This window comes from Sturnira hondurensis, unplaced genomic scaffold (assembly GCF_014824575.4).
Source record: "Sturnira hondurensis isolate 20B ecotype Veracruz unplaced genomic scaffold, ASM1482457v3 Scaffold0003693, whole genome shotgun sequence".
Taxonomy (NCBI): Eukaryota; Metazoa; Chordata; class Mammalia; order Chiroptera; family Phyllostomidae; genus Sturnira; species Sturnira hondurensis.
Genome location: NW_028076324.1, coordinates 7,740,312 through 7,763,178, shown reverse-complemented (window position 1 = coordinate 7,763,178; position 22,867 = coordinate 7,740,312). Strand labels below are relative to the sequence as shown.

At 55.5% G+C, this 22,867-nt stretch overlaps 1 protein-coding gene across 3 annotated transcripts; it reads left to right on the top strand.

Annotated features, from left to right (window-relative positions):
* The first annotated feature begins 2,362 nt into the window (after positions 1-2,362).
* On the top strand, positions 2,363-22,310 carry ATP8B3 (ATPase phospholipid transporting 8B3). Of its 3 annotated transcripts, none has more exons than XM_037042413.1 (28): positions 2,363-2,559; positions 3,864-3,922; positions 4,417-4,508; positions 4,986-5,099; positions 6,173-6,271; positions 6,644-6,705; positions 7,255-7,327; positions 7,463-7,533; positions 8,001-8,083; positions 9,137-9,295; positions 9,677-9,765; positions 10,758-10,948; positions 11,039-11,247; positions 12,287-12,315; positions 12,398-12,554; positions 13,013-13,201; positions 13,280-13,395; positions 14,504-14,668; positions 14,777-14,888; positions 15,766-15,841; positions 16,057-16,174; positions 16,461-16,845; positions 16,930-17,153; positions 18,146-18,229; positions 19,257-19,490; positions 19,684-19,822; positions 20,014-20,141; positions 21,248-22,310. In XM_037042413.1, the coding sequence occupies exons 2-28, from the start codon at positions 3,874-3,876 to the stop codon at positions 21,950-21,952; spliced, it is 4,152 nt and encodes a 1,383-aa protein (XP_036898308.1). In that variant the 5' UTR covers positions 2,363-2,559; positions 3,864-3,873; the 3' UTR covers positions 21,953-22,310. The 3 variants fall into 3 exon arrangements, with proteins under 3 accessions (XP_036898308.1, XP_036898306.1, XP_036898305.1); XM_037042411.1 differs by having other exon boundaries at positions 3,861-3,922; XM_037042410.1 differs by lacking the exon at positions 2,363-2,559 and adding an exon at positions 2,707-3,132.
* Positions 22,311-22,867: the final 557 nt, after the last annotated feature.

The following is a 22,867-nucleotide window of genomic DNA, read 5'->3' as shown; positions in this document are numbered from 1 at the left end:
CTCTGTGGAGGTCGTCCCCATGCCAGGACTTGCCCCAGTGTGGGGGCAGGAAAGCCAGCTCTGGTTCCCAGGCTGCCTCCTGGACCCTACTCTGGGGATGCAGTGTTCCCCTGCAGACCAAGAGCCTTAGGCAGTGTGGACGGTCAGGGCCTGTTACGCCTCCAGTCCCTTGGTGGGGGCGGACAGCCAAGTTCTGTGAGAGGCTGAATATCTGAGCAGCCACCATGGAAAGGGCAGGGCGGCCATGGTCTGCTGTGTGCCATTTGCTGACCCCTAGAAACGTGTGTGCCCAGCTCCCTGAATTCATCCCGTTTATGTGTTGTTTCGGCTCTTGGGGTTTGGGAGGGCCAGGGCTTGTTCAGGATTCTTTTTTTATTTTTTAAGCATATTTGCCCTGACTGAGGGTTGAACCCTTAACCTAGGTATGTGCCCTAACTGGGAATCAGACCCCTAACCTTTTGGAGTGTGGGATGACAGTACAACTGAGCCACACTGGCCAGAGCAAGATTCCACTTTTAAGTTATTCAAAGTGGAAAATGAGGGTGAAAATATGAGACAGAAGATGCTGGGGGTCCTCAGGTCCTGATGTGGGAGCACAAAGGCGCTGGAGGAAGGCTGCCACGAGGAGGCCCTGCCACCCTGTCACTCCGGCTTTTGCCAAAGGCCAAGAGCAGGATCTAGGTTGAGGACATGGCAGCCCCTCTCCTAGGGGTTTCCTGGACCGTGGCTGCTTCGGATTTCTTCTCCAGGTCCTGAGGGCTCTGGAGGGGGACAGCATTTGGTCCAGTCAGGCCTCTGCCACTGTCACATCCCTCTGGGACCATTCTTGTAACCAGCGGACGTTGCCCCTCCTCTTCTGTAGAGTTTTCTAAGTAGGTGGTGCCAGTGGCTTCACAGAAACCTGTTTCCATGTGGTATCTTTCCCCTCCTCAGCACAAGTGAGGGAAAGCTGGGAGAGGAGCTCCTCAATTCAGGAGGTATGCAGGCTTACGGCTTGCCAAACCCTTTGGCTCTTGGAGGCGGAAACCCATTTCTTACTGCTCTGGAAGCTCTGCTGCCTGCTGTTGCTATCCTAGGGAGGAAGTCAGGTCCCCCAACCCCTTGCCACACCTGCACCCAGCAAGATCTCTCCTAAAGCCTCTTCCCCAGGGTCTTTCTCATTAGCTGCTGGGTAGGGCTGGATTAATATTTGTTGAGTGGGGGGAGGAAGGAAGGAAAGGAGAGGTTTACTTGGCACTCCCAGGGGCGAAGCAGGATGTGCAGACCCACCTTTCAAAGAAATGTGATTGAGAAGTTGCTGTTCACCCATTCATTCACTCACCCATTTGCTCATAGGTGATACTGGTACCTCAGGGGGACTCAGCCCAGGCAGGAAGAAGACACTAGGGTGCAGAGTCAGACACAGGCACCCCTGTCTGTTGGGTCAGGTCTGGGCCAGAGTGAAGGACTCCAGGGCTGGGGGGAAAGTGCCCAGAGCCCACTGCTTTCCTAATATCCGTGCTTCAGGGGCCTACAAAAAGTGAAAATGTGAACTACGGAGTTTAATCATCTCCCGCACCCCAAATTTGCCCCACCCCCATAAGCCCCAACTCTCAAGGCGACCCTCATTTTAGTAGCCCCTTCCACACACCCTCCTGCCCTCAGTTCCCCATCTCCAACAGGAGGCTGCTTCAGCTTCACCACTGCCTCCCACCCCGTCACCTCCTTCAGGAAGACCCCCCCAAAAGCCCAGGCTGCTCACTCAGTGGGCACAAACCAGGGCAGAGCCTTATGGGTTTCCTCCAGGTGTGAGGATAGTCTCGGTGGCTGTAACGGCCTGTCCTAGTCCGGCGCCCAACACTGCGCCTGCGCATAGGAGGTGTGAAAACCCAGGCCCTCAGACGCAGTTACCCACCAGTGCGTCCTTCTTACGCCCCTAGTCCCATACCGGCCCCGCCCAACCTCAGCAGGCTCCAGTCACTTTACCCAGGCCCAGCTTTACAAGATGTTGCCCCTAAAGGACTAGCCCCTTAAAACCCTGTAGCTATCACGACACGCTCCTTCATCGTCTGACCTGTGGCTTAAGACCCCGCTCACTGACCACCGCAGCCCCTACCCGCAGCAGCGGGCTCGCTGCTGAGCTGTCACTACTCCAGAGAACCCTCCCAGGCTTGGCCTCTGCTCTGGCTCCGCCCACAGGGCCTGCCCTCCCTCTTCCCTACCTAGGCCTTCTCCGCAAGGCCCCTCCCGTACTCCTGGACTTCTTGGCCCAGTCGTCAGCGGCCCCCAAGGTGGTCCTTGGCCTAGGCCCGCCCTTCAACCATCCCCGGCCCTGCGCCAGCACCTCCCTTTTCAGGCCTGTTGGCTTCAGGCAAACCGCACCACTACATTCCCCACTCCCCCAGCCCCTGAATGCCCAGGGACAGCCCCAGGTCGGGCTGCGCCCTAGCCCGCACCTGTGGGCTGTGGTGCTCCCGTTGCTGTGTGTTCCCGGGTGCCCGCGCAACCTGTCAAGAGTTCCATCCGTGCCAGAGGATGGGCGGGAGGTCACTGCAACTGTGGAGCGGGCGCCCCATAGAGGTTCGTGCAAGACCGAGTCCATAGGAGTGCCGACTGTGTACACCGATCTCCCTGCCCAGGAAGGACCCGCGGGAGGGGGGCAGTTGGGTCTAGAAACCTACGCCTTGAGACCCCGGGAGCACAGCTAATGGGGAGCTTGGGTGACCTGCATAGGAGAGAGGAGGAGACAAGGACTGGGGGCCTCTTCCTATCCTAGCTACACTACTTTGGGTAGATTCTGGCCGTCCCAGCACCTCTCCAACCTCACCTGTCCTGTGCGGGGTCTCCCTGGGCTCCAGGTCACTGGCTGAGCCTCACTTTTCCTTTGGGGAAGGGGTGTGGCACGGCTCCCAGGAGCATGAGAGCTGGCCCTGAGCAGGTCCTACCCCATGGCTCTGGGGACACACGTGATTCAGATACCAGCCCTCCTGCCCTGGGTGGTTTCCAGTGCTCGCGCCTCCCAGACAGGGAAAGAAGCAGAGGAGAGAAGGTGATGAGACCTGGAATGGGGGACACCCCAGGCAGAGGGAGAGCCCAGAGGAGGTGCCTGAACAAGCCGGGTCCGTCTGAGAACTATAAGCTGAGACCAGAAGGGTGAGGAGACAGTGACCAGGCATGTGGGAAGGTTGCTCCTTGGGCAGAGGGAACAGCCCTGGCAAGGACTTAGAGAGCTGCTGAGGGCCCCTTGGTGAGACAAATTCCTGGCATTGAAAGAGTGACCATGAACGAAGCAGTGAGAAGGTTCCGGGCTCTGTGGAAAGTCTGGTATCTGCCTCCATCACAATTAACTGCCCTGAGACCACGGTTGGACCTCTCAGAGCTGCTTGGCCCTAGTATACACATTTACCGATATGATGTATAACCCTGGGGCCGATGTAGTCAATCGGCAAACACTGATGGGCCCTTCAGTGGGATGGGCATTGTGTCCCATGTGGGAATTGGGGCAGGAGAGGGGCAGCAGGGAAACTGGAGGAGGTGGGTATGGCAATCCCAGGAGAAGTGATGGCAGCCTGGACTGAGGGAGGCCCTGAGGGTTGGCAGCACTGGTCAGAATCCATCCTGGGGGACTGGCTCTAATGGAAGTTGAGGCAACCTCAGCTTGAAAGCTGGGGGGACTGGTGAATGTGAGGCCGTGGCAAGACTGGGGATCAGCAGAGGCCCCAGATATCCAGGGAAGGACGCAGAGCCAGTGGCTGGACCTTCAGAGCCTGGGGAGAGGGCAACTGATGGAAGTAGGAGGTGATATTTTGAAGGGGGCTGAGTAATAGACAGTGTCTAGCAAGGGCTGGGCCATTGGTGTAACCCTGAACCTGTCTCCCCAACAGCCTGACCACCATGGGCAGTCTGGCCTACAGCAAGGACCCTGAGAAGGAAAACAACTCAGGTGCATGTTTTAGGGCCAAGTGGGTGGCACGGGGTCTGTGGAGGAAACCAAGGGGCATTATAGGGTGGTGGCTGGAATGTGGAGACAGGGAGACTCCCCAGACCCATCTGACAGACCCAGCATGGGGTCATCAGTGGGTTACAAATAGTCCCAGATCCCATGACTGAATGCTGGGCTAAGGAATTGGGGGCTGCAGACCTGAACTAGAGGGGCTGCCCAGGCTGGGGGAGCAGCCTTGCACACCGGAGCTGGGCACCAGGCCTCAGTTTTACGCGCTCTGTGGAAGGAATGGGCGAGAATGAATCTCCCAGGGCCTGTCCTCTGTGCCTAGGGTCTGGCCTAGGGTGGTGTTTGTTTACCAGCTCCCACACCCACGGCAGAGAGCCAGGCATCTCCAGTGTCTGGGTTCCTCCGGAGGCCCATTAGACCTCCTCTGGGGATCATTAGGTAGTGTTCATCTGCGCCCCACACCACGCCCCACTCTCTGGCTTCAGCGTTCACCTGGGAGGTGAAGGCCAATGACCGAACTTACAATGACCAGTTCAAGGAGAAGGCCTTCCTGTGTTGGCAGAGGAAGAAGTACAAGGTGGGTGGCCCCAGCCTTACTGGCCCCCCACCCCCTCCCACCCTACCTTCCCCCTCCCCCCAGTTTTAATCATGAGCAAATCACCAGTTTGGCACTGGAATTTCTTGTGTGTCCTTGACCTCACACCAGTTCACCTTAAAATCAGTTAATACTAAACTTTCAAAGTACAATGTGTTCATCAGGCTCTTTTTAAAACCCCCTTGAGTGTGTCTCACTTTGAAAAATACTGGAGTCACGGCTCTGCTTGAAGGGTCTTTGCATGTAGTAGGGGCTTAGCTGATGCTGGCTCAAGGCTCTGCACTCAGCTGGCACTCAGTAGAGTTGGCTTAAGGTCTTGGATTAGGTAGAGAGTTAATGCTAGTTGGAGGCTTTGCATGTATTGGGTACTCAGTTGTTACTGATTGTGACCAAAGGGTGGGGCAAGACCAGGGTAGGGCCCTGGCCAGGGCAGTGTCTTCATGCTGGCTCTCATTGCAGGACAACACCATCCACACGGCCAAGTACAACTTCTTCTCCTTCCTGCCCCTAAATCTGTATGAGCAGTTCCACCGAATGTCCAACCTCTACTTCCTTTTTATCATCATCCTCCAGGTGGGGTAGGGTGAGGGTGGCACCTGTGCACACACCATTCTTTTCACCTGCTCAAATTGCCTCCTCCAGGAAGCCCTCCTTGAGTAGCTTTGACACATGGCTCTGTAGATACACAGAAGTTCAAGTGTGCAGTCTGACTGTGCAGTTGCAGAGGGTCAGTATGTGGCTCCTCACACACTGGGAGCACCCTCATCACTGCATTCCTACTGCTTGGCCCAGGGCCTGGATCACAGGAGATGCTCAGCATATGTTCAGTGAGGAAGGTGCATGAGTGGGTCCTCTGGGGTCGAGGAGGACACAGCCCCTCCCCAGGATGGATGGCCTTGGCCACATGACCCCCTTGGCCCCAACCCATTAACCTGACCCCAAAGGATGAGGAGGAAAGAAGAATTGAGAGCAGATTCTCAAGACCTGCCAGGCCACTTACGAGCACCTGGGTGGCCCTGCCAGAGGATCAGAGTCCCGCCTGAGAAGCTTCCTCTTTCAGTGGGTGGGCAGTTCACAGAGCGCCCTGCCCCTCACCCAGCAGCTCATTAACTTAACATTGCATTCTATTCCGACTCTCTGCTTTTATCCATCAATCCAATGAACATACAGTGTGTGAGTACTATGCTGGACACTGGGGACCTGGCAGTGGCCCTGATAGCCACGGTCATCAAGCCACATAGCAAGAACCAGTGATGGGAAGGGGACCCACATGCCACCAAGGCCTGTCTGGGGTTTCCTTGGAGCTCAGGCCTGAAGGGTGACTTCGAGGAGCAGGCTTACAGATAGGGGACAGTAAAGCCAAGGTTCTGAGCAGCGAGCAAGCTTGGGGTCAGCGACATGGGAGCTGGTCAGGGAGGGGAGATGAGTTTGATGGGGAGAAGTTCTGGGAAGGGAAAGGAAATAAAGAGGCAACCGTCCCAAGGTTTGTGTGGGGAGGTGGCCAGTCCCAGGCCCAAGTAGGTGGCAGGTGGGACACGGAATGCCAGGCTGAGGGGCTGGGTGGGAGGGCAGGGGGCGGAGATTGTGGGGAGTGTCAGGGATGGAGGGTCAGCACTACTCACCGGCATGTCCCACCTGTGTGTCAGGGCATCCCCGAGATCTCCACACTGCCATGGTTCACCCTCTTCACTCCATTCGTCTGCCTTCTCATCATCCGGGCCACCCGAGACCTGGTGGATGACATTGTAAGTGGGGTGGAAGGAGAGCTGGGGAGGGGATTGGGGACAAGGAGGGGTCCTTGTCTTGCTGCCACTAGGGACAGGTGCCCCATGGCCTTTGGTCCTTGCTGCCAAGCTGGGTGGCAGGTGGATTATGACTTCCCTCTGCTACCAGTAGCAGTTGTCCCCGCAGTCCCCTCCCTGACCAGGGTCCCTGGACAGATGTGGATGGTGTGGGCTCACTATCGGGACCACATGTGTGCACTGGAACCGTGCTCTGCACCTGGGCCCTCACCAGGGCGGTGTGGGGACAGGGTGGGGGCATGGCTGGGGGTGGGATCGCCCTGGGGGAGTAGGGCTGGGGTGCAGCCACCCCTCTGACCCACTCTGTTGGCTCAGGGGCGACACAGGAGTGACAGGACCATCAACAACAGGCCCTGCCAGGTGCTGGTGGGGAAGAGGTGAGGCCTCTGGTGCTGTGTTGGGGGGAGTTCATCCTAAAGAAGAAGTCTCCAGCACAGTGGAGGGGGGTGTGGGAGGGTGAGGACACACCATGGAGGGCTGCCCATGGGAGTGCCTGGAACCTTTCTGGTCCCCTGGGCATCCTGGTTGAGTCTGATGTCTGACAGAGACCCAGCCAGCATTTATTAGATGCCTGCTGTCTACCAGGCCTGGGCGTGGGCCCTGTGATGGGACAGAGGATGGGGACCTGATTGCTAACCCTCACAGGGCTGAGAGTTCAGCTGAAGGGCAGAGAAGGTCTGAAGGGACTTGGACACAGAATGAGAGGGAGGGGCAAAGTTAGGGAAGGTTGGCCCTCCGGATGGGCTGAGCCCACCGCACCCCCCAAAGACCTACAGGTGGGCACGCAGGGAAGCAAAGCATCACGGGGGCATCTGCAGCCCGTTCCCCAAGTTGTTCTTCCAGCTTGGGGGTGACACGGGGGTCAAGAGTTCCAAAGGTGGGCCTGGTTGCGGTCCCCTCTCACACTTGCCACCTGCCCCCCACAGCTTTCTGCGTAAAAAATGGAGGGACCTGTGCGTGGGGGACCTCATTTGTCTGCACAAAGACAGCATTGTCCCGGTGAGCTAGTGTCAGCCGGCCCAGAACTCCCTGCTGCTGGGGAAGGGCTGCCTTCCTGCTTGTCTTCCTCCTGCCCCTGTCCCCACCCCTCCCCACAGTGCTGTTTCCTCCCTCCCACTCCGCCTCCCCACCCAGGCCGACATGCTCTTGCTGGCCAGCACAGAGCCCAGCAGCCTGTGCTACGTGGAGACAGCCGACATTGATGGGTGAGGCACCAGTCATCGCTGGGGTCTTGGGAGCCTGGGAGCCTAGGAGCCAGCAAGGCCTTCCCCAGTGACCACAAAATGTGGCTTCCCAAGTGCACTGGGATATTTTGGTCATTCATCCGAAGAGCACGTGTGGGGCACCTGCAAGCTGACAGGGGGCAATAACATTAAATCAGATGAAGGGGCCCACTTTCTTTGCAGCAACATTTCTGGGCCCCACTGTGCTTCAGGTGCAGGTGCCTAAAAGTGAGAAGACCTTAGGGTTTTGCCTCAGCCATTTTGCCAATGTCCTGTGTGACCTTCGGCAAGGTCCTCTCCCTCTTTGGGCCTTAGCCTCCTGATTGGCAGCTGGTGCACAGTAGGGGCTCAGTGAAAATGTTTGAGTGGCTCTCAGAGGGGGCTGGGGTGGCCTTGCCTGGGGTGCTACTTGTTCCCACCTCTCACCTTGCTCCCCTTCTCATCACCAGGGAGACCAACTTGAAGTTCAGGCAGGCCCCGCTGGTCACCCACCATGAGCTAACAAGCATCAGGAAGATGGCTTCCTTCCAAGGTGAGCGGTGGCAATTCATCAGCTCCATCCGGGCCTTTGTCTGCCCCTCTGTACAGCGGGCATGAAAGTTCCGCATCTCACTGGGTCTTGGGGATGGCGATGGGGTCTGCTGGGAGGTGTTGGGGGTTGAGATGGCTTTGAACGGGCCAGCTTATTCCAGGCCTGTTTCATGTTCTTTCAATCCACTTAACAGTCAAGGTGTTCTCTATTATTGTTACGAAACAGGCTGCACCATTTTATCAGACATTACATTTTATTTTTGAAATGTGATTACATTAAAGAAAGTGTATTTGTTTTTTTAATCACGAAGGCAGCCTGTGCACACAAACAGGGAACCGACCTATCCATCACAGCTTCTTATTTTCCACCTGAAAAGTGAGGCATTTCACACCCGTGGGTACAACTACTGTTTGCCAGAGCCTAGCAAGGGGAAACATTATTTTTTTTCCTGCCTTGTGCAAAGACAAGATACTTCGATTGGTTCTAGAGCAGACGCATGCTCTCAAACCACAGCCCCTTTGCTTTCCATACTCAGGCACTGGTGCATTTGTTTCCATGGTATCTGAGTAAAGCCTTGTTCTCGTGGAGAGCCACGCATGGTGCGCCCAGAGTAGGGCCAGGCTGCAGAGTCCCCAGCCTCATGAGAGATGAGGCTGGCACCTCCTCTCCGAGAAACCATAGGTGTTCACAACAGCACTGGCAGGAGTAAATGTCTATTGACCGCTCAGGATATAACCAGGAGGAAGGGTTTGGGCAGGGAACTGATCTGGCTGGAGGGTCAGAGAGGGTTTCCCTAAGGAGCTGTGAGTCCTGGCACAGCGGGGAGCGTGCATGAAAGCCTTGAGGCTTAACAGGGCCAGCTCTGGAGAATCCAGGAGAGGCTACGTGGCAATGGGGTGGCGGTGCCAGTGGGGCAAGTTTGGGACAGTACAGGGCCCATGATGGTGGCCGGAACCAGAGGGTGATGAAATGTTCCCCACAACCTGCTCCATCTTGCACTGGATGGGGGTGGCCCAACCCCAGCCATGCCCTCGGTTCCATGGTTGCTCATAGGCAAGGTGGTGTGTGAAGAACCCAACAGTCGAATGCACCACTTTATGGGACACTTGAAGTGGGAGGGCAAGAAATACTCCCTGGACAGTGGCAACATCCTTCTACGTGGCTGCAAGATCCGGAACACAGACACCTGCTATGGGATGGTCATCTATGCCGGTAGAGCCACTCTAGGGCCTCTGCAGTGTGAGCTGTCCTGGTGGGGGTGGGCAAGAGCCCTGCGGTCATTGGGAAGAAGTCACGAGGCCAGGCCTGGCTGCCACGTGTCTGCAGCATAGGATGTGGGGCTCCCAGCATGGCTTATATGGGGCCTGGGTTCTAGAACTTTGGAAATGGACATATTGAGACAGCACCCTTGTTTGGCTGGGAAAAGCACTTGTATGTAGATGGGTGGGTGACTAGTCAGGTGGGTGGATGGGTGGAGGGTAGGGTGACAGAAGGGTGGAGGATTTGATGAATGCGTGGATGGATGGATGGTTGGGTGGATGCTTGGATGGAAGAGTGGGCGGGCGGATGGATGGATGGATGCAAACTCTGCAGGTTTTGACACAAAGATCATGAGGAACTGTGGCAAGATCCATCTGAAGAGAACCAAGATAGATCGTCTGATGAACAGGCTGGTGGTCCTGGTGAGCTGCCTAGAGCCCGCGCCCTGAAGCGGGAAGGAACACTGAAGGGGAAAGGGAAAGGGCCCCTCCCCACAGAAGCCCCCGCTGTCACTTTTCAGGCCTCAGTTTCCCTTCTCGGCAAAATATGTGGCCAGATCATACAGGCAGGTCTGTGGGTGAGAGAATCTTCTTATAATCATGATATTTAAAAAATGTCTTTCTAAAATAAATTTTTATAAAGATTTTATTTATTTTTAAAGAGGGGAAGGGAGGGAGAAAGAGAGGGAGAGGAACATCAGTGTGTGAGAGAAACATCAATAGGTTGCCTCTCACACATGACCAGCCCGCAACCCAGGCATGTGCCCTGACTGGGACTTGAACCGGAGACCTTTTGCTTTGCAGTACAAAGTCCAAGCATCTGAGCCATGCCACTCAGGGCTACAAAATAAATTTTGGTCCCGACATTTTCCCAAACCCACAGGAGATAATAAAATGTTCACCTTATCTCTGTCCACATTTATTTAACAATTCTTTTCAAAAATATTTTATTTATTTATCTTTAGAGGGGAAGGGAAGGAGAGGGGGAGAGAAACATCAATGTATGGTTGCCTCTCATGCATCCCCCGCCGGGAACTGGCCTGCAACCTAGGCATGTACCCTGACTGGGAATCAAACCACAATCATCTGGTTCGCAGGCCCATGCTCAATCCACTGAGCTACACAAGCCAGGGCGATTTAATAATTCTTAAGTTTTTGCCTAATCAACTTTATCTTTTTAAAAGTCATTGTAATAATTTTTAAAATAGCAGCCACAAAACCCAGCAAAACCCCTGCAAGTTCCCCTCCTCCTGGGACTACCAGTCACCTTCCCTCAGCTCCCCTTCCCCATCCTGATGGCAGAGCTTAGGTGGGGGGCTTCCCATACTGACTGTGTCCCTGTTGGTGAGTCCCTGAGGTATCTAGGTGCTGCTCTGGGTCCCTCCACATGCTCCACCTTCTCATTTGCTGAGCAGATCTTCGTGTTCCTGGTGCTGATCTCTATGGCTTTGACCTTGGGCTTCCGGGACATGGTGACAGAATTCAAGGCCAAGCACCACTATGTGGCTGAGAAGCACATGCACAGTGTGACCACCGAGTCTTTCCTCATCTTCTGCAGCTTCCTCATCCTGCTCAGCGTCATGGTGCCCATGTCCGCATTCTTCACGTGAGCCCCCTGCCCACCCACTGCTCAGCCGGAGACACATGGGAGCCTGGGTGGGTATAGGCGAGGGCGTGACCCAGCTTGTGTTTGCAGAGCTGAATTCATCCATCTGGGGAACAGCATTTTCATCAACTGGGATATGCAGATGTACTACGAGCCCCAAGACATGCCTGCCAAAGCCCGCAACACCAGCCTCAATGACCAGCTGGGCCAGGTGGAGTACGTCTTCTCCGACAAGACAGGCACGCTCACGCAGAACGTCATGACGTTCAGGAAGTGCTGCATCGACGGCATCGTCTACGGTGGGGCCTGGCCCCCACACGTCCCTTACGTACCGGGCTGCCTGGCAAGGATGAGCCTTGGGGTGTGGCAGGGCCCCTGGGGGAACTGCGACCGACAGGAGAGCTGTGTGGGGGTCTCAGGAATGGCTGACCTACCCTGCCCTCAGCCTCATCCCCAGCCGGATCTGAACCACAGGACTGTAGCCGAAGGCATCCTCTCTTTGGGGGGACATCAAGTCAATATTCTTAGCTCTGCTGCTGCGCCATCTCTGTGGAGACCCAGCTCAGCCCAGAAAGCAGCTGCTGTGTGTGGACACCAAGCTTTGAATTTCATAGCGCCTCACGTGTCATGAGATAGAATATTCCACTTCTGATTGTTACCAACCTTTACTGAGGATGCTAATTTTTAATTCCACAGCATTTTCATGTTTCATTTTTCTGATTTCCCCCAACCCATTAGAAATGTGAAAACCCTTTTCAAGGGTTTTCACATTTAGAAGCCCACACTTCAAAGCCAGCAGTAGCACCGGGCATAGGTTGCCACCCCTGATCTAGTTTATAGCTAGGGGACAGGGTGTAGAGCAGGAGCTGACAGAGGACCCAGCTGGGGGATTGTTAGGTGTAGCAGGCAGTCACTAGTACGAGAAATGGAAATGCGGCCTGACCCTCAGCCAGGGTCTAGGGGGTGGGCTATAGGGAACAGTGGGGTCTGTGGTGAGTGGCATCAACCTTCTATAAGCCCACTGGGCCCAGGCTTTTATTTGAACTCACCCAATTTCTCCAAGTCGGCAACCAGGTTTTAAGAATCACCACTAATCATCCACAAAAGATGTGTTCACTGGGCTTCATTCCTCTCTGGGTGGCTCTTCTAAGATGCCCAGGTGATGGGGCTCCATCTTTTCCCACTTTGTGTATAAGGCAAAGCTAAGGCTGAGGGCCCTTTGTTGTTTCGGGTGTCTGGTTCAGAGTCTAGGCCCTAGGAAGCCTGGCACTGGGGGTCGGAGCTGCAGGACCCCGAGCAGTCCAGGGAACTGAGGCCTGAAACAAGGTCTTTCCCCAGGCCCGGATGAGGAGGAGACCCTGCATAAGGTGAGTGCTGGACCAGAAGCACTGGATGTATGGCAAGGGGCGAGCAGTGACCCACCCGGAACCAACTTGTCGCCCACCCCAGGAGAGCCCTTACCTCTGGAACAAATTTGCCGATGGGAAGCTGCTCTTCCAAAACGCGAAGCTCCTGGGTGCTGTGCGCAGCAATGAGGACAGGATGGTGCGGGAGTTCTGGCGCCTGCTGGCCATCTGCCACACAGTGCTGGTGCAAAAGAAAGACAGTGAGTGCATTGCAGGCTGCCCAGCCGGAGAGGGCGTTCAGGCCCTGGACCTTCTGAGGTGGTCTTCCAGCCTTAGAGGTTGTCCAGCTGACCCCCAGGGCTCCTGTCATCCAGCTTGGAGGGTGCTCAGGCCTGGGTACTAAGCCTGACCTCTTCTGGACCTAGAGGGTATCCAGGCCTGGAGGTCTCAGTCTGTTACTGAGCTGGGAGGGAAAGTCATCTAGACTGGGATCCAAGTGCCCACTTTCTTTTATTTGGCTTAGAGGTTGTACAGGTTCCAGAGCCATTGTCTTGTCAATATCTGGTGAGCACCTACTGTGTCCGTTTCCTCCCCTGGGGCTACAGGGGTAGAAGTGAGGCCTCCCCTGGATGGGTGGTGGGTCCCTAAAAGACAGTTGGTCCACTCAGCAAATGCTCACCTCCCCCTACCCCACTCCCACGGTCCCCTCCCCGACAAGACCAGCTATTGTACCAGGCAGCTTCCCCTGATGAGGAGGCGCTGGTCACAGCAGCCAGGAATTTTGGCTACGTGTTCCTGGCGCGCACGCAGGACAGCATCACGGTGGTGGAGCTAGGGGAGGAGCGGGTGTACCAGGTCCTGGCCATGATGGACTTCAACAGCATCCGAAAGCGGATGTCCGTGCTGGGTGAGCACCCTCGGCCCCAGGGGTGGAGGTGGACAGGAACGGGTGTGCTTATGGGCAGCCAGGCTTCTCCCTCCACAGTCCGAAACCCTGAGGGCTCCATCTACCTCTACACCAAAGGCGCAGACACTGTCCTTTTTGATCGCTTGTATAAGAAAGGCTTGAAAGAGTGGACCAGCACGGAAGAGGCCTTAACGGTGAGGCCCTGTGGGAAGGGAGGGAGGATGGAGGGGGAGGGAGGTAGAGGAGGAGGACGTGCAGAGAGACGGCCTCAGGTATGCAGGTGGTCATGCACCATCGGCCAGGCTGTGCTCTTCCCCCAGCACACGCGGGCAGGGAGGAGCTGAACTCCAAGCTGCACCTGCACAGAGGGGCATTTTTTCCTAAGTCACACAAGGACCCTTTGTGGTTAGCCGTAGGCCCTGGATGCCACACCCCGCCAAGCCAGGCCTGGTTCTGGGACACACTTAGCCTCCCTGCTCCAAATCTTTTGTCTCCATGGTGAAGCCAGAGCTCCTCAGCCAGGCTTTCAAGGTTGTGTCTTTGTGTCTCCTGCCAGCTTCTCTAGACTGGCTCTTTTTGAACCTCCAGGAGGTTCCCCAGGACCCCAGTTTCCAGCTTGCAGTTTTCCCCATGCTCAGGTGATGCCCCAGGACCTCTGCACACACTGTTCCCTCTGCTTGGATGCCTCCCTCTACTCTGTCACTCAGGATCTTCCTGTTCTCAGGGCTCTGCCACCTCCCAGTCCCCACCTCCAGAAAGATTATCCTGCCTGGCCCTAACATGGGGCTGACGTGTCATACCAAGTTACCTCTCTCAGCTGACTCCCAACCCTGTGGGGGTCCCCAAGCCCTTTGCTGCATCCCCAGATCATCCAGCACAGGTGCCACGGGGGTGTGTTTGTACAAGGAATGCCCAGGACCCTCACTCAGGCTGGACACCCACAGGATTTTTTCTTTTTGTTTCTTTTCCACCCCCAGAGCCCTGGCTGGAGGGGGTCTGGCAGGGCTGCATGAGGGTCTTCAGGGATAGTTAGAAATTGCTTCAGAGAGTGTAGGGAGGGACCTCCTGCTGGGGGCACTGCAGTGGAAAGGTCTGGAGGCAGAGCAGACCTGCGCCTCTTGGGAGGCTGAGTAAGTGGGGAGCAGGATGGTACATGATCCAGGCCCCCTCTGGGGAGAACAGACTGTGGGTGGGGGTCAAGGTTCAGGAAGCTTAGGCAGAGGGAGAGGGGCTGAGAGAGGCAGTGGCTGGAGAAGTGCCAGGGAGGCGGGGTGGTGACAGGATGGCCCGGCTGGTCCCCAGTCCTTTGCCAAGCAGACCCTGCGCACGCTGTGCCTGGCCTACAAAAAGGTGGATGAGGACACCTACGCAGAGTGGCGCCAGCGGCACCAGGAGGCTAGCATCCTTCCTCAGAACCGGGCCCGTGCCCTGCACCAGGTGTATGAGGAGATGGAGCAGAACCTCCAGGTGGGCGTGGCACCGGAGGCAAGGGGGTTCCAGCCCTGTAGGCTCTCAGGTCTCTCACCCCTGCCAGGGTAGCTGGGTCCCTGCTCAATCTGTTCCTTGCCCCCCTAGCTGCTCGGAGCCACAGCCATTGAGGACAGGCTCCAGGATGGCGTCCTGGAAACCATCCAGTGTCTCAAGCAAGGGAACATCAAAGTGTGGGTACTCACAGGGGACAAGCCAGGTAGGTCTCAGGACAGACATTCCCTGCAGGGAGAGAAGGGAGACCAGTGGGAGAGAACACTTATGTGTCCCAAGCGCCACCATCAGCCTGTCCCACTTGTCTGGGTTCAGCCCTGCCCCCTACCTTCTCCTGGGAAAGGAAGAAGTGGGATGATTAGAACTGCTGGGGTCCTCCAGGCACCGCCCTTAGGGGGGCACACTGTGCCAAGTGCTTCTGGAGTGTTTGGCCTTCATGGCAACACCGTGAGTTGAGACTCTTGTTACCCTTGTGCGTTAGATGGGCCTAGCTGAGTTCCGAGACCTCAGGGCACCTGCTGAAAGTTGCCGCTTAGAAACAAAGCTGGCATGGAACCTCAGGGCTTGTGTGCCCGGAGCCCTGGCTCTCCCCCACCCACTGTGGGTTCTCCGAGACTCCCCTGGGCATGGGTGCCAGCAGGCCCGTCATTAGCTCTTCTGTGGACGGGGGGCACAGACACACAAAACATTTAAAATGACAGTTTACAACTGTGTTGGTATAAGGACAAATGTCCAGGCTGGAATACATTTACTTTTTGTTTTTTTCTTTTTCTGATTTGGAAAGGAATCAAGTCATTTTGGGGGGGGGGGTTCCTAAAAGTACCACAGGCCCTAGGCATGATATGTCTAATAATCTCTTGGCCCTGGCCTCATACTCACCTCCCTCCAGCTGCCCAGCCCCAGACAGCCAGAGTGCAGGTCCCTTTGCTCAGAGCTGTAGCCAAAGTCTCCGGGCTGGCACTCATTGGCTGCTGGATCACATGTCCTCCACTGAACCAATGGCCCAAGCTAGTGGGTGGGGCAGGGTGGGCATGGCCCCTGGGTAGGAGGCTGCCCAGAAGCTGAATTGGGCTGTTTTGCAGAGACAGTGGTGAATATTGGCTTTGCCTGCCAGCTGCTGTCCGAGGACATGCTCATTCTGGAGGAGAAGGAGATAGCGTAAGGAGGGGAGGTGGGGGCGGAGAGACTGGTGGCGGCAGGGTGAGGGTGGGTGGTAGGGGACACCCATAGCTCAGGCGTGGCCCTGGGGATCTGCGGAATGTCCTCAGCCTCCACCCGGCTGGACTTCCAGAGGGGAAACTGAGGCACAGCTGGGGAGGGGGTGGAAGAAAGCTTGTACACGGGCATAGCTGAGCCCCAGCCGGTCCCCACAGTCAGATCCTGGAGGCCTACTGGGAGGGCAACAACAACCTGCTGAGCGGCAAGGGCTCTCTGAAGAACCAGCTCCTGTCACAGGCCAAGATGGCCATGGTCATTAGTGGAGAGTTCCTGGTCAGTGTCAACTCAGGGCTGACTGTGGGGCCCCTAGCACATGGGACGGGGCTGGGAGGTGTAGCAGATGGCAAGAGTGGGGGAAGGTTGGGGTGGGCTGTTGAAAAAGCCAAAGTGAATGCTATGCCAAGAGATGGTTTTCAGAGGGTCCAGAGCCCTGTAGTCAAGTCCATCCTGGGGCTGGGGCAAGAGGCAGGAGGAGCAGCCAGCACAGAGGTGTTCACGAAGGGGAGGGGCGCAGGCAGATGATGTGCTTCCTTGCCCCCTACCCTCCTTTGCTGGCCAGGACCAGCTACTGCTCTCTCTGAGCAAGGAGCCCCAGGTGCTGGTCCAAAATGTGAACGGGGACGCGGAGGAGTCCTGGCAGGAGCCAGGTGAGCAGAGGACAGGCTTCCTGCAGGCCAGGTGTGCCCCTGTGCTGAGGCAGACCCTCTGGACCTGGCTGAGAAGCACAGGGCTGGTGCCGCAGAGCAAAGAGTCCAACGCTCATGAGAGCCCCCAGGTGCAACGGGAGCGGGCCTTTGTTGAACTGGCCTCGAGGTGCCAAGCAGTCATCTGCTGCCGGATGACACCCAAGCAGAAGGCCTTGATTGTGGCACTGGTCAAGAAATACCAGAATGTGGTGACCCTGGCCATCGGGGATGGTGCCAATGACGTCAACATGATCAAGAGTGAGTGCTGGGCACAAGGCCTGGGGGAGGTCTGTGGCGAGCTAGGGGTGGCCCAGGGCCAACGGACTGCATGTGTCTCTGCAGCTGCGGACATTGGTGTAGGGCTGGCGGGCAAGGAGGGCATGCAGGCGGTGCAGAACAGCGACTACATGCTGGCTCAGTTCTGCTTCCTGAGGCGGCTGCTGCTGGTGCACGGACGCTGGTCCTACATGCGAGTCTGCAAGTTCCTGCGCTACTTCATCTACAAGACGCTGGCCAGCATGATGGTTCAGATCTGGTTCGCTTTCTACAGCGGCTTCTCTGCCCAGGTGCACTGGAGGGACAGCCCTTTGGGGATGCTCTGTGGGTGCTGTGTCTTCCTGTGGCTTCCAGGAGAGCAGCAGGCACGCTCACACTCTGGGGTCCTCATGGGGCAAGGCTTGCCTGAAGTCGCAGGGCCATGAAACATTTTCTGAGGCTGCTTTCAGAGGTATTGAGTCCAGGTAAAGGGAGGGAATATTTCCTGCACTGCCCTGTGCCCAACATTTTCAGGGATATTTGGCAGATTTAAACATTTGGGAGGGGACTTTACAGAGGCGCCCCTGATAAGTATATATTGTTTATTTTACTTTTTTTATTTCTAGATATTTTATTCTTTTCAATGTTGCTGTATGTGGAATTTGTTTCCTTAATTTCCTTTTGGGATTGCTCACTGCTGGTGTCTCGAAACACAGATTTCTTTCTTTTTTTGAAAGTTAGTTTCTATGTTATTTAAACTGATCGTGTGACCACCAACCCAGAAAGATGGTTTCTTGTGTGTTGATCTGTGCCCCGCAAATTTGTGGAATTTCTTTACTGGCTCTGTGAGATTTCCAGTGGATCCTTTGGGATTTTCTGCATGTTATCTGCAAATAGAGATAATTTTCCTTCTTTCTCTCCAGTTTGAATGCCTTTTATATCCTTTCTTTTTTTAAAAAGATTTTATTTATTTATCTTTAGAGGGGAAGGGAAGGAGAGAAGGAGAGAAATATCAATGTATGGTTGCCTCTCATGAGTCCCCTGCTGGGAACTGGCCTGCAACCCAGGCATGTGCCCTGACTGGGAATCAAACCGTGATCATGTGGTTCGCAGGCCCGTGCTCAATCCACTGAGCTACGCCAGCCAGGGCTGATTATAACACACATTTCTCACTCACCTGAAATCCTCCCCAGGTGCCAAGCCAGCTTGGGTGGGTCTCCTCAGGTAGAGAGCGTTTCTGTTTCTGGCCATTTGGCATCTGAAGGCTGACCGCTACCACGTCCTCTGCCCCCGCCCCCCGCAGCCTCTGTACGAAGGCTGGTTCTTGGTGCTCTTCAACCTGCTGTACACCTCCCTCCCAGTTCTGTACATCGGCCTCTTCGAGCAGGTGAGCAGTCTGAGAGTTTGTGTCCTCCTTCCCTGTAGATGCTCTTGTCTCTCTCCTACCTTCCCCTCTGTGGGCTGGGGTGGGTCGGGGGTGGGATGGGAAACCACTACCATGTAGCCGTTCCCACCAGAGCTCAATAGTGGGTGAGACCCTCTTGCCCATCCACCCCGACCCTTTGTGGGACTAGCTCCAAATCTCAGTCCCACCGCCTACCCATCTGAACAGCGGTAGGGAGGGCATCCAAAGAGATGGTTCTCCTGTTTACCCTGCCTGTTTACCCTTCCTCCCTCCCCGAGAAGGTCTGGCCAAGCAAGCCAGACTAGGGCATTCCAGTAGAGCGTTAAGAGTGATGGGAGTGTCCCACACCCACGCAGTCCAGATGGAAGCCACCAACTTGGCTAATGATGAGTACTTGAGGCGTGCCTCAGTGGGACCTAGGAATGGGACTCTGAACTTAGTTTTTATTTATTTATTTTAAAAAGACTTTATTTATTTTTTAGAGAGAGGGGAAGGGAAGGTGAGAAACATCTATTGGTTGCCTCTTGCATGCCCCCAACTGGGACCTGGCCCCAACCAGGAATTGAACCAGCAACCTTTTAGTTTGCAGGCTGGCACTCAATCCCCTGAGCCACTTCAGCCAGGACTGAACTCCATTTTTAAAAGACTTTTTAGCCCTGGCTACTGTGGCTCAGTGGATTAAGCACTGGCCTTCAAACCGGAGGGTCACTGGTTCAGTTCCCAGGGGGGCACATGCCTGGGTTGCGGGACAGGTCCCAGTCGGGGGCATGAGGGAGGAAACCAATGGATGTTTCTCTACCACTCTTTCTCCCTCCCTCCTCCTCTCTCTGAAAATATATAAATAAAATTATTAAAAAATAGTTTTTAAACTGTGCTAAAATAGCAGTAACAAAATTCACCGACTCACCATGCTCACGAGCATGGTTCAGGCAACCCAGGAACAGCCCAGCACGTGCATATTGCTGTGCTGCCAACCTCCAGAACCTCCCCACCCGCACCCCCACCCCAGGACGTGAGCGCCGAGCAGTGCCTGGAGCTGCCCCAGCTGTACAGAGCTGGCCAGAAGGATGAGCTCTTCAACTACTGGGTCTTCCTTCGAGCCTTTGCCCATGGCACGGCCACCTCCCTAGTCAACTTCTTCATGACCCTGTGGATCAGCTGTGGCATGTCTGAACTCTTCAGTGACTATCAGTCTTTTGCTGTGGTTGTGGCCCTGTCGGGCCTGCTGTCCATCACTGTGGAGGTAGGCATGGCTGCTGCCCACCCCACCCCTGGTAGGACCTTGGACATAGGCCATGGAGGTCTTATATTCTGGTGACCCTGCCTGAGAGGCCTTAGCAGGTGTCCTTTGACCCTGGGGGCCTGGCCCCCACTCCCCTCTACATAGCCGTGCCTGGGGTTCCAGCCCAAGTGGCTTAACCTTTCCTTCCCCTCAGGTCATCCTCATCACTGAGCACTGGACCGTCTTGTTCATGCTGGCCATTGTCTTCAGCCTCTGCTTCTTCATGGTCGTAACTTGGGCCAGCCAGAGCTTCTGGCTTTTCAATATGGCCCCCAAGAGCTTCCCTTTTCTGTGTAAGCTCCCCAGCAGGAAATGGGATGATCAGCCCCAGAGATGGGTGGGAACTGTGTCTTTAGGGAATTTGCACAAAGGCACCCTGGGGGGAAGGGTAAGGAAGCAGGTGGAGTGTCTGGAAGAGGGGGCACTGAGTAGGTTCTTGGGAGGCTCCACCCCAGGCCAGGATGTGACAACTCCTTGTTGCCAGATGCTGACCGAAACGCGCTGTCCCACCCCTCCATCCTGTTGGTGGTCCTGCTGAATGTGTCTGTAAACACCCTGCCTGTCCTGGCCTTGCGTGTCAGTTACCAAGCTTTTAAGAAGAAACATCCCAAGGTGAGGGTGGCTGGGGTCCCCACTGCACATTCCCAGAACCCATGCTGGGAGCAGGGACCTAAGGGCCTGCAGAGCTGGGGGAGGAGTTTGGAGACCCACATGCACACCCAGTGCCTTCAGGGGGAGCCCAGTAACAGACCCCAGGACTCCAGGGTGGAAACCATACTTCCTGGGATGTAGGTGGCCGCCTGGTCCCAGCACCACCGCCGGCAGACTCCCACCATAAATTATTTAGGACCTGGGGGTCAAGATGACAGAAATGACCTGAAAATAGGAAAAAGGGGGAGCTTAGAAACAATCCAAGCATCTATCAATAGATGAATGGATAGACACAGTGTAGTTCAACCACATAGTGAAGTATTATTCAGCCTTAAAAAGAAGGAAATTCTGACTCTGGTTATAGCTTGGGTGGACCTTGACGACATTACACTCAGTGAAATAAGCCAGAAGTGAAAAAACAAATCCCACGTGATTCCACTCAGTGGAGGTCCCCAGAGGAGTCAGAGCCACAGAGACAGGAAGTGGATGGTGGGAGCCAGAGGCTGGGGGAGGGGATGAGAGCTGGTATTTAATAGGGACAGAGTTTCAGTTTGGGAAAATGAAGTTCTGAAGATGGATGGGAGTGATGATTGCATAATAATGTGGACGTGCTTAATGCCACTGAGATGTACCCTTAAAAATGGTTTCAATTGTACATTTTATGTCTATTTTACCACAAAGAAAGTGGGAGAAGGGAACTAACTGGTTTCAGTTAAAAAAAATAGAAGGACCAGTTGCAGGTGGGGTGGGCTGCAGAGTTGACTGCAATAGTGGAGTCGGACGCAGCCACAAACTCGCAGTGTTCTGCCACACAGGCCGGAGAGCTGGCTGCCTCCTGGTTAACCTCTCCTGGCTTTGATTCAAGAGGTCACTTAAGTCAAGTCCCAGGGAAGGACTGTGATTGGCCGGTCCAAAATCAGATCCCAGGGAGTACTCGACTTGGATAGGGAAGAGCCTGGCCAGTGATGGCCAAGGTTTATGAATGGCCCCCACTGGGAGCAAGTGACCTGAGAGCAATCAACGCAGTGTGGCAGCCTGATTAGCCTTGCTCGCCCTTTGCTCTGCAGGAGGAAGAGGCTCCGGCTGAGGGGACCGCTGTGGAGTCCCTGCCCTACCTACGTCGGGAGTCACGTGCCCGGCGCTCCAGCTATGCCTTCTCGCACCGGGAAGGCTATGCAGACCTCATCACACAGGGCACGGTTCTGCAGAGGTCACCAGGGGTCAACAGTGACACACTGGCTGACCACTCAGTCCCATCTGATGAAGAATTGGCCCCGAGCATCAAGCAGTCACCCCGGTCCCAGAGGAGCCTGTCATTCATGGGGAGGAGGCGCCAGCACCAGGGGAAGGTGTCCTCTGAGGACGTGCGGCCCCCCGCCGCGATGATCTCCTCCTTGGCTGTGGAGGGGCAGTTCTCTTTCACCATCAATGAGGCTCCCTCCACGAACTGGCAATCTGGGTCTTTCCACAAGGAATTGCCAGTTAAGCAGACAAGGCCATATTCTTCTGTGAATCTGCCACCAGCCAAGGGGAGGCCATCATCTCTCAGAGGAAGCCAGATGCCATTTTTTGAAAGCCAGCCGCTGCCTTCTGGCCAGTCATCTTTAAAGAACCAGCCAGCATCCCTGGAGAAAATGTCCTTTTGGAAGATGTCGCTGCTGTCCCAGAGGAGCTGGCCATACATCTGGCACAAGGAGTCCTATTCCCATAAGAAGGGGAGGCCACCACTTCCCAAGTCCCACCCTACTCAGGCGGAAAGTGCCACCAAGTAGGGGAGAATCACCCACAAATGAAGGGCTGACAGAGGTGGAGGCCCCACCTTCGGAGAGGCTTCTGTTACCCATGGAGTGCCCAGTGCCCAGAGCAAACCAAGTCCCACCTGTCCTGGCGGGGCAGCCACCCGGGCTCTGGGAGGCACGGTGATGGCCCAGGCTCAGGAAACATCAACCAGGGAGCACGAGGCATTCCCCCGACTGTAGGAGCTTCGCATCCCTTTCTTTCTCTGATAGAGCAGGATCCCTCTGACCCCAGGGCTCCTTGAGGCGCTTGCTTTTCCTGTGCTTCTTTCTGCAATGCATCCTGCGATACTCTTTCCTGGTTTTAAAAATCAAAACACGCTAGTGGCCAGATGAGGGGTTTTCAAGGAAAGCCAGTTTTATTTATTTGTTTATTTTTCCTCTTTTTCACCCTGGGACAGATAATGTGGACAGAACTTTATTGCTCTCAGAAAGAAAAAATGTGCTGAGCAGATTCTGCCTACCAGTCCTGGCTCCCTGGCCGCTGCCTGCTAGCCTCTCTCAGGGCAATTGGTAAGGTCCAGCCCTGGCACCACCCCAGCCTACCCGCCCTCTGGCTGCCCTGGTTTCTTCCCCTCAGATAAACCACCTTACACTTCAGGCTCCAGAAAGCGATGGGCAGTGACTCCTCAGGCGCAAGTCCCAACAAGATGTCTGTCGTGAGGCTTGATTGGCTCAAAACCATTGAGCTTTTCTCTGATCCTTAATGGTTCCTGTGGGAGGTGGAGCCCTGAGGGGCTGGGGGCTGGGGGACGACTGTGGCCATGGAAGGGGGCAGGGTTTGGAGCAAAGAGGACTGGGCTGGGGGAGACTGACTTCCTCCTCCCTTGTACCCTCTGTCCCTCCCCGTTTTTGTGGTGGGTGAGCCCCATTCCTTGCCCTCCTGTGCCC

Excerpts from the sequence above, each read along its gene's own strand:
- ATP8B3 (XM_037042410.1), top strand. The coding sequence starts at position 2,897 with ATGAGAGCTGGCCCTGAGCAGGTCCTACCCCATGGCTCTGGGGACACA. Across the intron at positions 6,272-6,643 it reads GAGACCTGGTGGATGACATT|GGGCGACACAGGAGTGACAG; the intron begins GTAAGTGGGGTG and ends CTGTTGGCTCAG. Across the intron at positions 7,328-7,462 it reads ACAAAGACAGCATTGTCCCG|GCCGACATGCTCTTGCTGGC; the intron begins GTGAGCTAGTGT and ends CTCCCCACCCAG.